The sequence below is a fragment of the Polistes fuscatus genome, unplaced genomic scaffold (genome assembly GCF_010416935.1).
Source record: "Polistes fuscatus isolate 324 unplaced genomic scaffold, CU_Pfus_HIC Scaffold10, whole genome shotgun sequence".
Taxonomy (NCBI): Eukaryota; Metazoa; Arthropoda; class Insecta; order Hymenoptera; family Vespidae; genus Polistes; species Polistes fuscatus.
The window spans coordinates 6,421,910-6,436,266 of NW_025112998.1; the positions used below are offsets into that span (position 1 = coordinate 6,421,910).

At 28.5% G+C, this 14,357-nt stretch overlaps 3 protein-coding genes across 14 annotated transcripts; 2 read left to right on the forward strand and 1 right to left on the reverse strand.

The window, feature by feature from the left end:
• The first annotated feature begins 299 nt into the window (after positions 1-299).
• On the forward strand, positions 300-4,657 carry LOC122525756 (valine--tRNA ligase-like). Of its 2 annotated transcripts, none has more exons than XM_043648685.1 (16): positions 300-582; positions 663-852; positions 943-1,189; positions 1,264-1,492; positions 1,564-1,743; positions 1,956-2,080; positions 2,154-2,416; positions 2,511-2,739; positions 2,813-2,935; positions 3,017-3,124; positions 3,243-3,402; positions 3,483-3,751; positions 3,834-4,046; positions 4,126-4,237; positions 4,299-4,477; positions 4,563-4,657. In XM_043648685.1, the coding sequence occupies exons 1-16, from the start codon at positions 498-500 to the stop codon at positions 4,650-4,652; spliced, it is 2,802 nt and encodes a 933-aa protein (XP_043504620.1). In that variant the 5' UTR covers positions 300-497; the 3' UTR covers positions 4,653-4,657. The 2 variants fall into 2 exon arrangements, with proteins under 2 accessions (XP_043504620.1, XP_043504624.1); XM_043648689.1 differs by having other exon boundaries at positions 943-1,184; positions 1,280-1,492.
• An 857-nt stretch (positions 4,658-5,514) lies between these two features.
• On the reverse strand, positions 5,515-11,188 carry LOC122525352 (serine/threonine-protein phosphatase 6 regulatory subunit 3). Of its 10 annotated transcripts, none has more exons than XR_006305774.1 (19): positions 10,389-11,003; positions 10,217-10,296; positions 9,972-10,123; positions 9,762-9,883; positions 9,430-9,600; positions 9,161-9,339; positions 8,940-9,053; positions 8,716-8,854; positions 8,466-8,618; positions 8,269-8,379; positions 8,117-8,181; positions 7,823-8,021; positions 7,676-7,738; positions 7,469-7,566; positions 7,216-7,306; positions 6,948-7,143; positions 6,480-6,873; positions 6,090-6,390; positions 5,515-6,006 (listed from the first exon to the last, which is right to left on the reverse strand). XR_006305774.1 is itself a non-coding variant. In XM_043648112.1 (19 exons), exons 2-19 carry the CDS (start codon positions 10,446-10,448, stop codon positions 6,246-6,248), a joined length of 2,532 nt encoding a protein of 843 aa, XP_043504047.1. In that variant the 5' UTR covers positions 10,449-10,532; positions 11,173-11,188; the 3' UTR covers positions 5,515-6,245. The 10 variants fall into 10 exon arrangements, 9 of the variants coding, with proteins under 9 accessions (XP_043504047.1, XP_043504039.1, XP_043504052.1 ...); XM_043648112.1 differs by adding an exon at positions 11,173-11,188 and having other exon boundaries at positions 5,515-6,390; positions 10,389-10,532; XM_043648104.1 differs by adding an exon at positions 11,067-11,163 and having other exon boundaries at positions 5,515-6,390; positions 10,389-10,532.
• A 552-nt stretch (positions 11,189-11,740) lies between these two features.
• LOC122525508 (ras-related protein rab7) lies at positions 11,741-14,058 on the forward strand. 2 transcript variants are annotated; one of them, XM_043648349.1, is made up of 5 exons: positions 11,741-11,880; positions 12,688-12,872; positions 13,092-13,310; positions 13,383-13,520; positions 13,605-14,058. In XM_043648349.1, the coding sequence occupies exons 2-5, from the start codon at positions 12,693-12,695 to the stop codon at positions 13,689-13,691; spliced, it is 624 nt and encodes a 207-aa protein (XP_043504284.1). In that variant the 5' UTR covers positions 11,741-11,880; positions 12,688-12,692; the 3' UTR covers positions 13,692-14,058. The 2 variants fall into 2 exon arrangements, with proteins under 2 accessions (XP_043504284.1, XP_043504292.1); XM_043648357.1 differs by lacking the exon at positions 11,741-11,880 and adding an exon at positions 11,887-12,064.
• Positions 14,059-14,357: the final 299 nt, after the last annotated feature.

Consider the following 14,357-nt stretch of genomic DNA (forward strand, 5'->3'; position numbering starts at 1 on the left):
TGACGTTTTCACATTTTCAATTATCACTAACTAATTAAATAATTAATTTAAAAAATTAGCTATTATGGACTTTGAATTAGCAAATAGCTAGCAATTAAATGCACTTATTCATTTTTTTCAGCTATTGAGGTTCTATGTCAACTTTACAATGCTGCCAACTTTTTAATGCTAAGAATCTACTATTATCGATTAGTCGGTAATGCAAGAATTTACTATTATTAGTGGTCGGTAATGCAAGGATTTACTATTACTAGTGGTCGGCAAATAAACAAAAATTTGTAATTATTGGCTTTATAAACCTGTCGCTGAAGTCACAAGTAGTACTTTTACTTAACCTTTATTTGTCAAAACGTATAGTGATTCAAACAATTTATGAATGAATATAAAGTATACTTTATATACTATATACTAAATAAAAGTTATATATTTTACGATAAAGAAATAATTTACAATTTTATTATTAATCCATGACATGACATTTTATATTTAATTCAAAGATGAACGTAATTCGATTACAACACTCTCTAAGAGCACATTTGTACAAATGTATTTTTAAAAGTTATTGTAGTCAAAAATTGAATGGTATTATATTATTTTTAAATATCTTTATAGTATATATAGAAATGTAATATATTAAAGAAATATATTATTATTTCCTGTAGATTTTCCAAAATCATTTCCATCAAAAGATGTACTCAAGTGGTATCAGTTATGGGAGAAGAATAATTTTTTCAATTTACAAAGTAGTAATAAAGAACCATTTAAAATGATATTACCACCTCCTAATGTAACAGGTACATTACACATAGGACATGCATTGACCGCAACCATACAGGATGTTTTAGCGAGATGGTATCTACAATTTAATTATCCTACAATTTGTTGATATTTTAATTAAAGTTACTTATATTAATGTTCAATTTATATTTTATTATTGAATAGGTATAGAATGAAGGGCCACCCTGTAATATGGATACCCGGATTAGACCATGCAGGAATTGCAACGCAAGCTGTAGTAGAAAAATATCTTTACAAAACTAAAGGTTGCACAAAGATAGATATTGGAAAAGAAGAATTTCTTTCTTTCATTTGGGAATGGAAAAATGAAAAAGAAAGTGTAATAAAAGATCAGCTAAGGTTACTAGGAACTAGTGTTGATTGGTCCAAAGAATACTTTACGATGAGTAAGGTAGTGAATTATTCTAGCACTTTATTTTTAATTATGTTAGTTGATCTAAAGTGATGTTTTTATTATAATTATAGAATCATAATTTTGTAGTAACCGAAGCATTAATTAAATTAAATGACAAAAATATGTTATATAGAGATAAAGATTTAATTAATTGGTCTACATCTTTACAAAGTGCTATATCCGATATCGAAGTTGAATCTATAGAACTAACAGAAACAACAGAACTAGAAGTTCCAGGTTATAAAAAGAAAGTAAAATTTGGACAATTAAGTAAAATAGCATTTCAAATTAAAGATTCAGGTATTTAAGTTACATTTTATTTAGCTATTTTCTAACTTATCATTAATTATCCTTATTTTTTAATTTCGCAGATAATGAATTAATTATTGCAACAACTAGGCCAGAAACTCTATTAGGAGATGTAGCTATAGCTGTTCATCCAGAAGATAATAGGTATAATAAATATATTAATCAATATGTTTGGCATGATCTCAGAGAAACTTTTATACCTATAATCGGAGATACTTCTGTTAATAGAACGTTTGGGACTGGTAGGCAATTCAGTAATATCAAACATTTATTATTATAATTAGGTTGGGGACAAAGAAATCCACTATTTTTGTCTTTAAATAAACGTAAAAATAATGGATCTCTTTTTCTCCAACCTAATATTATTTATATAATTTAAATTTATATATTATAAAATATATTAATAATATTTAATTCTAAAAAACTTAATACATCAGAAAAATGTAATCGTCAGGTGTAGTCAAAATTACTCCGGCGCATGATCGTCTAGACTACAAAATTGCGAAGAGCCATGGTTTAAGGATTATTGATACTATAGATGAACATGGAAATATAATAACAAATAATAATAATTATAAGGTATTCAATAAAATCTTTATTTTATTCTTATTTTAATATATAATCTGTAATACGTAAATTTAATACGTAAAAGGGTCTTCCAAGATTTCTGGCACGTGAAAAAATGTTAAATGAATTAGCCAATAAAGGCCTTTTAAGAGGTATAGAAAGTCACAAAATGATTATACCTAGATGTTCAAGATCTGGTGATATTATTGAATATTTATTAAAAGAACAGTGGTTTATTAGATGTAAAGATATGGCTGAGAAAGCATTACAAGTTGTAAGAGATGGATCTTTAAAAATTGATCCTACTATTTATGAACCATTGTGGTATAATTGGCTAGAAAATATTAGGTAAATTATGTAATTTAAACAAATTGAATGATTGAAACATATTTAAGATTCATTAATAATTAAAAATTAAAAATGAATAACATCATATTATCAGGGATTGGTGCATTTCAAGACAACTATGGTGGGGTCATCAAATTCCAGCATATGAAATTAAAAATGACCAAACATCTGAATGGATAATTGCACGTTCTAAAGAAGATGCATTGTTTATTGCACACAAGAAATATGGTTCAAACGTTGAAGTACGTCAAGATAATGATGTTCTAGATACATGGTTTTCTTCTGCGCTCCTTCCTCTTACTACTATGGGTTGGCTACGAAAAGTAATTATTTATTACATAATTTATAATAAGTGAAAATAATATTGTAATATTAATAATAAATAAAATATTTCAGATGGAAGATTTTCAAAAGTATTATCCTCTAACACTAATGGAAACTGGGCATGATATTCTTTTCTTTTGGGTTGCACGAATGGTGATGTTAGGATTAGAATTAACTGGACAACTACCTTTTAAAGTAATTTTATATTTTTAAAAATGTAAATTCTATATAAATGATCATGCATTTGTTTAAAAATAAAATGATTTTTCTTTATAGGAAGTTTTACTTCATGGTATTCTATGCGATGCTCAAGGAAAGAAAATATCTAAGAGTTTTGGAAATGTTATCTCTCCTGAAAGTATTATTAATGGTACATCTTTGCAGGTATATATTGAAATTTTTTTTATTAGCTTATAATATAATATAATAATAAAATATAATCATATATTTTATATACTATACGTATTAGTAATTAATTATATAAGATTTCTTATATTTTTAGGATCTCAATGCAAAAGCAAATGAAAGTTATAAAGCTGGTATTCTTAATAAAAATGAACTTAAACGAACTCTAATTGTTAATGGTAAAATGTTTCCAAATGGAATATCAACTTACGGAGTTGATGCATTACGTATGACATTATGTGCGCACAATATTAAAAGTAAATAGTTTATAATTTAAATACTTTTACATTACTTTACTTTTTAAATGATTGATAATATAATTGAAATATTTTAACAGATCGTACTGTCTCCTTCAATATTATCGAATGTCAACAAAATTATTTCTTTTGTAACAAAATTTGGCAAGCGAGCAAATATGTATTGCTAACAATATCTCCAGATAAGTATCATAAACCTGAAATATTTACAACTTTAGATTCTTGGATTTTAAGTCGATTATCATTAATGGTGAACAAAGTTAATACAGCATTTACAGAACGAAATTTTTATAAGGCAGTTGCTGCAATAAAACAATTTATCTATAATGAATTTTGTGACATTTACTTGGTAAACTTAACTTTTCTTAGCAAATTATTTGTTATTATAAAATAATATAAAGAATTAGTACATAATAATAAAATTTCAATAGGAAGCAACCAAATGGGGTTTTAAGAGCGGAGAAGAGCTCATAATTATAAGCCATACATACACATTAATCAAATGTTTAGAGGTGTCCTTACGAGCTCTTACTCCTATCACACCATTTCTAACCGATGAATTGTATTCAAGACTTTCTAAACAATTACCATCCTTTTTATCATTGTCTTCATTATTAGAAGCACCTTATCCTACAGCAGACGAAGTAAAAATATAAATTTTATCCTTTAACTTTTTTTATTTTTAATATTTTTGAATGATATAAAATATTTGTATGTCTACAGTTTAAAGATCTACGAAACGAATCGTTGGATGAAAGAATGAAGAACGTACTAAATTTAATAACTGAAATTCGAAGTTTTACAGCTAATATTAGTAAAAAGTTAGAACCAGAAGGTATAATTATATTAATTTAATAAAATTAAATTGTTTCTTTTAAATATCTCTGTGCTTTTAGTTCACATTGTGGTGGATGATTTAGAAGACCATGAATTTTATACAGAGAATATAAATTCGATTAAAGGAGCTAGCAGGATATGGAACATGTCAATACATTTGAAAGAAAATTATGTTAAAAATATGTATAGTATTCAAGAAGAACTTAATTCAAATCATTCTCTATTCTTATCGGTAAAGGTATGTAATATTAAATTAATTATATATTCTACTATTAGATATTAATTGAATTTATTTAAAATATATAATTGGTTTTTTCATTCAGAATAAATCAACGTTGGATCATATATTAGAAATAATAAAGAAAAGAAAAATAAAAGAGGAAAGTAAATTAAAAAAATCTATAAAACTTTAAATAGAGATAGAAGGTAAATTTTCGTAAAAAGATATTAAGTAAAAAAAAAGTTTTTATATAAAGAAAAGGTAAATAATTTAAATATTGCATTTCTTTTTTTGGTCTTGTTTTCAAAACAAGAATAATAAAATTCCAACAGTGATATATAAAATATGTAAGCAAGAATATGGACATGTATTTATTTATATTTATATATCATATATCAGTATGAAAATGGTCAGCATGTTTTTACAACAGAAATATTTCTAAAATTGTAGGATTTACACGTGTAATAAAATTTTTAAATATTGGAATACTTTGCAAGTTGATTTCAATACATTGTAAATATCACATTACATATCATGGTATAGGTAAGAATTTTTACTTTATATGAAAATGAAAAATATTTATTGTAAAAAAAAAATATATATATATATTTTCTTAAAATATGAGGAAAAAAAATATAAGGAATCTGCAAATACTACTTGTGGAACTTCGAACAATGCTTTTCATTTATTAATTAATTATGTACAGAATCTCGTGTACAGTGCTATAAACACATTTCTATAGTGACACTTGTAAGGCAGAAGAGTGTTGTGTTGCACAAGAAACATTTCACAGAACTCTTTGTTTTAAGAAATTATTACAATTTAAATGGATCAAAAACTTATTTTTTTTTAAATTGAATTCTGCTTGTTTTTTAATACTATTTTTTTGGAAGATCATGTTGAATAACTATTGTTATTATTAATCTTATATAGAAATTTTGTATTGGAATGCAAATAAGAACAGATCGATCGAAAACTTTGTCTATATTATTATATCGTATAAATTTTGACTCAATATTATCGTGAACGTAATAAAAATACATGATTTTTTCCCGTTTTTGTTTACTTTTTTTTTCTTTCTTTTTTTACATCGCATCGTTGCATGGGCATACACTCAAGCAAATAGTAGGCACTGCATCTAAGTACCTTTGCCTTGTTGAATGTAGAAGCTAAAGCACCTGTTGTGAAATATATCGTTACAATGACTTTCCATAAAGAGCCTCATATCCAAGTTACTTAAAACATTATAGTCCATAATGCTACATAATACTTGTTCTGTGAAAACAGATAACGAGTAAACCAAGTAAAGGCACAAATGTCCTTAATTTGGTTAGCTCTTTTTTGTACAATTATATATTTCGTCTATCTCAGCATGCAAATGTAAAACAATACAAGATAAACCTGCATCAGTTGAATATATCCTTTCAACTACTTGCATTTATATCGAATACGTATAAATAACAATTTTCGAAAGTTTGTTAGTAGTCCTTATATAAAAAAAAACTTAGGACATTCCACTTGCAAAAGTTGACTTGTACATTGGCAATCTGGGAACATATTTATTAACATCAAAAGATTTGATAAATGTAATTGAGCGTTGAAAAGTCCATTATTCAAACCGCATCAATACCCTGCCGTAATTAGTGCCCAGCGCCAATGCTGTAAAGTATAATTCATGTGATCTAATGAAAATAAAGACACAAGATGTTCTAGACATCCGTACATAATTCATACTGATATGATTTTCTTTTCCTATTGCCATATTTTTTTAATAAATCTTAACATTTCATTTGGCATCCTTAGACATTAACGTTGTATCTGATGGTGTACTTTGTACAGCACAAACAATTTTGTTTTCAGTTAATGTTTTATCATTTTCGATCGAATTTTTCACATACTCATTCTTACTGTCCTCTCTGGTTTCAGGTGTTCTAAATAAAGATAATGATAATTTAGATATTATCCAATATTTTAGATTGATTATAAAATGATTTTAACTTCTTTATAAGTTAATAAATACCTTTCACTTGGATTGGCATTCTTGTCAGAGGTACATACAGAATATATACTATCATCACTAGCTTTACTGTTTTGATTTGCTTCTGTAGACAGATGGGATGTACTATCAACCAAATCTACAGTTATAGAATCACCACCTCCAATATTTTCCACAGATTTGTTTTCCAGTGCTGTCTCCTTCTCGACCAAACTTGTTGCTGCATCAACAATGTCTTTTGTAACTGTTTCGTAAGTTTTATTATCTACCGCAATATTATTTTCTATGCTTAAAGTACTTTCAAAATTATCAAAGTTTGCCCAGCCAGTAGATTCAAGAGGTTCTGATGGTACAACATCCCATGGGTTTACCTCGGGAATTGTTGTATTAGCTGGAATTGGTTCTGGAAAATTCCAAACTGTAATTTAATGCATAATTAAAGTATTTATTTAAATATATTATTAAGAAAATATATTTTAAATAAAATTTTACCATCTGAAGTATCAATTTCCATGGGCATATCTCGAGGATCTTCATCGTCTTCATCGGATGAACTAGATCCATGATGTTGTTTTGAGTGCCAATCTCGTTTGTCTACTACTGTCTGGAAAGTCAAGTCACCTTCATCGGTCCATTCAGCTCCACCACCACATTCCTCAAGCCCTGCTTTTTGTTTTTGCTGACAGATCTAAGTTTAAAATTACATTTAAAATAATGAAGTAATACGAATAAATAACGAATCAGAATAAATGATCTATACCTTATCAAATAGATCTGCTCTTGGATCCATTTCTTCATCGGCGAGATTAATCCTTTTAAAGGCCAACGCTGTTATTTCATCAGCGGAGCTACTATAATAGTGTTTTTTTTTTTCTAAACATTTACTAAGAGCAAATGCAATACTATTGTTTGCAGTGTTACATTCTCTTTGTGTCATTATAATTTAACGCTCCCATAGAAATTTACTGCTTAACTTACATTACTTAGGTAGAAATATAGTTTGATATACTTACTGAAGTGAATCATCCCCAGCATCAAATTGGTTATCACGAAATCCGAAATTATCAATAAAAGTGGATGTCATTTGTTGACCCTGATAGTCAGTGTACATCTAACATTAAAGAATACCGTACAGTATAGTTAAGAGTTATTTATATTACCATATATCCTATACACACTCATGTGTACATTTAAAAATATATCATAGATATCTTCCATACCTCTTTCAAATAGTAGCGATCCGGAGTATCTTCAGAGTTGGGCATATTTGCTGTTGGTCTAATCTAAATATTATACATAATAATAAAATAACTACAATTATTTTTTTTCAGACAAACATTTAAATAAGATATCAGTAATATGATTACCAAGAAGATTGCACGTGTTTTGTTGATTTCCACTAGTTTCGTATTCACAAGTATTTCCCACTTATTAAGACATTCGGTTGATAAATTTGTTTTCACAAAAGTATCAAGCGCATTATTTTTTTCACATTGTAGTACAATATTATTCGCTATATTTATTAAGTGACCCATATATCCTTGTCTAATACCATTCTCTTTGTTTCTGTAATTAAGAACATTAAAATTCGTTATTTAATTGCCATTTAATCATATTTACATTTTTTTTACATAGATTATAATTTTCATTTCAAAACTTACTGTTTATTCTCATTCTTTTCCCAAGCTTCCAAAATACGTTCTATCAATCTGCATTTAACAAATATCTAAAAAAACAAAATAGTTTGTTGGATAAAAAATTTGTTATCAAAATAGAATATATATTGACACTCTGTCAGAGACATATTACCTACATTGCTATAAATATTATTATTATCTTGATAATCACAATTAATAGCTAAAGCTAGGCATTGTTGTACTTGTGTGTGTAAGAAATTGTTCCATGTGTATTTAAAAAATAGATCCTGTAAATAATATAAATAATACAATAATATATGATTCAATTTGAAAATGAATAAATTGAATAATAAATAAATATATTGATACTAACCAATAAAGTTTGGAATGTTCCTAAATCTGCCAATGCTTCATGAATTTTTACATTTTCGGTTGATAACAAGGCCATTAATAATCTTGCGACATGCAAGCGTGTCTTGCCCAATGGACAATCTAAAATTCCAGCTGTTGTTTTTACAGGAGCTTTCTATAATACAAATAAATATCTATAACTATACATTTACATTATATGAATAAGAATTGCATATTAAATATTAAGGAATGCTTATTAAGGTGATACTTACAACTGGTGGATCTAAAAGAAGTTTATGAAGTTGTTCCAAGTAGGGTATAGTAGCATTAGAAATGTTAATACATTGTTCGTTATCATCTGTCATGTCTTCGTTGGAACCATTTCCATGAATGTCGACTTCATTTAAGGCACTATGTATACATATGAGACAAATTTTTATATAGAAAAATATAAAATGCCAATAAATAAATGTACAAAAATTATATGCATACATACGTGTTTACTTTTTGACCCAGAAGGGTAAGAAGCACTTGAATCCCACCCACAATACTGCTTTCTGATTTTTCACTTGTCAAGATTGTCTCTAATAATAAACTTACAGTTTCTTCTCTGAAAAAAAAAACACAACATTTGAAATAACATTATTATAATATAATATTAATTTGGAAATTAAATATGTCAAATATAAAAATGATGTCTGTGTTAAATGTACTTACGACTTTAAAGTATTCAAAATAGGACCTGGTTTTATTTGCTCTGTTGACGTACGTTGATTTTCTCTTGCTACGATTACCATGTCACAAAGTAATTGAGAAGCATTTGCGTGTTTTGTTGGCTCCGACGTAGGAGACAATAATTTAATCAACCTTTGTACTAACTGTTGACTATCTAACCACTTGTTAACAAAAAAGGAATAAATAATTATTGAATATTTAACAACAATATAATAAAACCTTTAAATTATAAAGAAAAAATGACTTCTTACATTTAATATATTTTGTCGCAGATGACCTCCTTCAACTTGCGTTACTAGTTTTAATATTAAGTCCATAATAGCGGAAGTCTCTAAATGTTGTAAGAGTAAGTCTACGCAATTTTGTTGGCCTTGAAGAAATTCTATAACCTGTAAACATGTGAACTGATAGGAATACCAGTTCTGATAGTAAGGATAAGAAAGGATAGGCAGAAAGAGGATAAGAAAAGGATGAAAATCATTATTAATTTGCCATGTTCTATGCCAGGATCTATTTGTCAAAATATCTTCAAAGACTAATAATTAATTATAGCAGCAAATTCTGTTTTAAAATTTATAATTACCTGATCACTCTTACGAGCAACGAGTACACCAATGGTTTTACTAAAAAACGATGCTAACAAGGGATTTAAAGGTTGATCGGTGTCTATAAAAGCATATAATTTGTTCAGAAGTGTTTTGTCACCTAAAATTATATTTCGTTATACTTTGGTATAATTTATATGTTGTCTTTTGAATAATAAGACTCATTGTATAGGTTTATTCTAAAATACCTGCTAACTTCTCATTAAGCGTTGGCACATCGCAAGTAAGTAATTCACATGCAACATTAGGATATTTGTAACGCAAACGTTCTTCAATATCGATAGATGGTTCCATAGTTGTAAGCATTACTAATTCTTCCATTACATCGGGCCTTACAAGGCTACGAATAAAAGGGATAATGTATTAATATATAAACTAATTAAATCCTATCCGTTGCAATGAATAATAAAAGAAAAGATTTAAATAGACTTACTATTCGATTAACTTTTTGTTTTGACTCTTACATTCTTGTAAGATGTCCTCTTCATCCATTAATTCGTGCAACGTAACATTCTGCAAATAGTGACAATCACAGCAAAAAAAATAGTCATGGTTAGAAAAATCATTGAAATCATAACATAACACCAAATAAATCTAACACCCACCTCTTTGTTAAGCAACGCTTCAATATGAGGCGATGATACGTAATTATTAGTCCAGAACATGATGCGATGGTATTACTCGGAGTGGTTAATCGTCGTTAATTTTTATCACAAAATGCGATAATCACAACATTGGTATGCCGTCTACTAAAAAAATAACGTAATACGTCTTGAGCGCAAAGCGGCAAACTACTAACATTGCATGAAAGTATAACGATTTGATGATACTATTAGAAAAAATCTTCAACGGTATTTGTAAACGCGACGACGGATGGGAGACACTAACGATAGAGAATTATTTTATTCCCACTGATGATAATATTATAATAATAATATTTTACGATGTCATTTTTCACAAATGGAAAACTATGAGAACGAATGAATATAGTTTTATTAACATTGACGTTAGCCACAAAAGAGAACCTTTTTAAAGGCGAACACCAAGTTAAGAAATGCTTCTAATTTCACAGTATGCTTAAACTATGATGATCACTTCAACCGAAGACACAATCTCTAGTATAATATATATTTCTTTAAAGTTTCAAGTGGTCATCCAAGTTTACATTTAATACAGCCTTAATCGTTCAATGTGTATCACGCTTTACGATTTTACAGATGCATGCACCTTGAAATCTGAAATGAGAGATCTACGATAAAGAGGCAGCACAAGAGAAGGAGTACCTTTCAATCCTTAGTGTAAAAAGATTAAGGAGGAAAAGAGAGATTCTATTGTCAGATTCTTTTTAGATATACATACATACATACATATTTTCTCTTGCTTACTTACTTACTTACATTACCTTACAAATGACGGAAGTTAGACTTTCGCCATCTTAGTACGTCACTTTTTCCTTATTCCTGTCATTCATATACTTTTTTAATAATATGCAAAATAGATTTGCATTTGCATCATATATCTGAATAGTAATATTCGAAAGTACTTGAGAATTAAGCATATGTTAATATAAACGATCGAATAAGAATAGTAAAAGAGCGGTATCTTTTAAAAAGCTGATACGTCTAATCAATATAAACTATCCATCGTTTAAATTTGGCGCGTACGAAAATCGAATAAGCAAGATGGCGAAGATCTATTCATTTCCGTCGTAAACCGTAATAGATATTCTCACGTTAACCTTTCTACTTTAAAGCTGGTATATTTAAACGTATAAGATCAAGAAATAGAAAAATATATCTCGAGATTTATATATATATATATATAGGTATTAATTATATCGAAATGGAATAAGATAATTGTTTTGTACTGAAGGTGGCAGCACTGTATCAAGTTAAGGTGAGGAACAGAGAGATAGTTCGATATCTCGTAGTGAGTGACGTTCGAGAATTAGAATCGACTGAGCTCAGTCGATAAGAGAACATCAACGAACAGGTGACGACATCGTTGTCATACTCGTGATTTCATAACACGCCATTTTCTTTGTGTGAAGTGTTAGGACCAGAAGGAATACGCGTCCTGTTTTCTGTTAAATTCGAGGTAATATCATCTAAGTTGGAGAATTTGTCGATCTACCACTGGATGATTTCGTCCGTCGATGGACATCGCGTATCTTTACTTTGAGAAGATCCTCAAATTACCGCGCAAAATCCTAATTGCCCTGCTAGTGTGTTGACAGGTTTTCAACTATCGCAGTTAAACGGATTCTATTTTACATCTACATGTAAATTCTATTTTACATCCTGTTAGGTTCTTTCTATTCTCCCTTAGCGATATCCTATTTTTCTTATTAACGGGATTACCAGTTTGCTGTTAGTTGTCAAAGTATTATATTTATTTTTTTGCTGATATAGCAAATAATATATTTCCTTTCTTCTTCTTTTTTTTCTTCTAACATTTAGAAACATACATACATACGTCATTACGATAGAAGTTACTTTTCATTATACGTTAGATGATTCATTTTTTTAAAACAATACGGATTCATCATATGATTTATCATATATTTTCTTAATCGTTTGAAACTTTTAGTGCGTGGAGAGAAAGTTTTTTCTTGTAATTTTATTGACATTACCAAGTATTATTGTTGAAAAATTTTTTTTTTACTAAAGTTTTTTAATCGAGTATGATAATTACATTACTGACATTTATATTGTGATTCAATGTAGATAATTGTTTGATATCTTTTCCTATATTACGATTATTCACTACTTTCCTACTTTTATCATGTATCATTTTACATTTGATTAAATTAAATTTTTCGGATTTTTTCTTTCTTTTTTTTATTAATTAATATTACCACACAACAATTGAAAATTAAAATTTTTGCTCTTCGTTTTCTTTCAGTCATTATGTCATCCCGCAAGAAAGTACTTTTAAAAGTTATTATTCTGGGAGATTCTGGAGTAGGTAAAACGTCGTTGATGAATCAGTATGTTAATAAAAAGTTTAGTAATCAGTACAAAGCTACTATAGGAGCAGATTTTCTTACCAAAGAAGTTATGGTCGATGATAGGGTAGTTACTATGCAGGTATATATATATAATTATACTACTTTATAATAATCATTAATCTCTTGCACTATAATTTAATAAGCACAGCTGTGTGCTAAAGTCTGTGCAGTATTTTTTGCTTTTTCATGTTTGGGTTGTGAAGTGTATCACGAGTCTCACTTTGTTATAGTACAAGGGTTAATTAAAATAATCATTATAGTTTAATAATGAATTGTATTTTCATTTCGACAATCACAGATTTGGGATACAGCAGGTCAAGAAAGATTTCAATCGTTAGGAGTTGCATTCTATAGAGGCGCCGACTGTTGTGTATTGGTATTCGATGTTTCCGCACCAACAAGTTTCAAATCTTTAGAGTCATGGAGAGACGAATTTTTGATCCAAGCATCTCCACGGGATCCGGATAACTTTCCATTCGTTGTTCTGGGAAATAAAGTTGATCTAGAATCTAAGTCGGTAAGTTCAACGAAACAATTTTTGAATGTTGATTAGAATTTTATTATAATATATGTTTTTATTTTGTATAAGGTATCGAGTAAGAGAGCACAGCAGTGGTGTCAATCCAAGAACAATATTCCATATTTCGAAACTAGTGCAAAAGAGGCTATTAATGTGGAACAGGCATTCCAAACGATAGCTAAAAATGCTCTCGCTCAAGAAAGTGAGGTATGTCGTAAATAAATCAGTATCATTGCGATATCATTTATAAATTGATTTGTTGTTAACTATCGTTAATTATTTGACTTTTAGGTTGAACTTTATAACGAGTTCCCAGACCAAATTAAACTGACCAATGACCAAAGAAATAACGGTAAAGGGGATTCTTGTGCATGCTAGGTCGTGGATCGACAAAATTTCATATATAAGCATATGGATGCAGAGGTCAGGTCGTACGTTCACGTATTGGAATATAAACACAATATTCACAAGTTTTACAATGATTTTGATCAGCTTTTGAGAAGTCTGGGATCATATATCTCGGTTTTCATATCTTACATATTCATTAATCTCATCAGTAATTTTAAGATGTTTTATTAAACTTATTGAGTAAAGCAATAAAGATTTGAGATGGATATATTTTATATAGAATAAATTCTAAATGAAATATCTTTTTTTAGACATTTAAAAATGCAGAATGAATAATAAGCACACCGAGAAATATTTATCTGACTTCCTATTAAAAAAGAAAAAAAAGAAAACAAAAGAACGAAAAAGAATCAAGTAAAGAGTTATACGTTGTGATTGTATATCACGCATATTACGTATTCGACTCTTAAGATGGGTCTTTTATCTTTACTCCTATTTGACCTATTGAATGGTACACTCTATAGTATTTTTAAACATAATAATGCTCTCTTTCTTATTGGTCATGGCGAAACGTATGGGCTGTCCTATATATCTGCATCCCCTAATAATTCATTGTTGATGTCCTTTGTCAGGACGATACTATGAAGTTTTCACATAATAAAAAGTCGTTATTGCGCGAGGAGGTTGACGTATAGA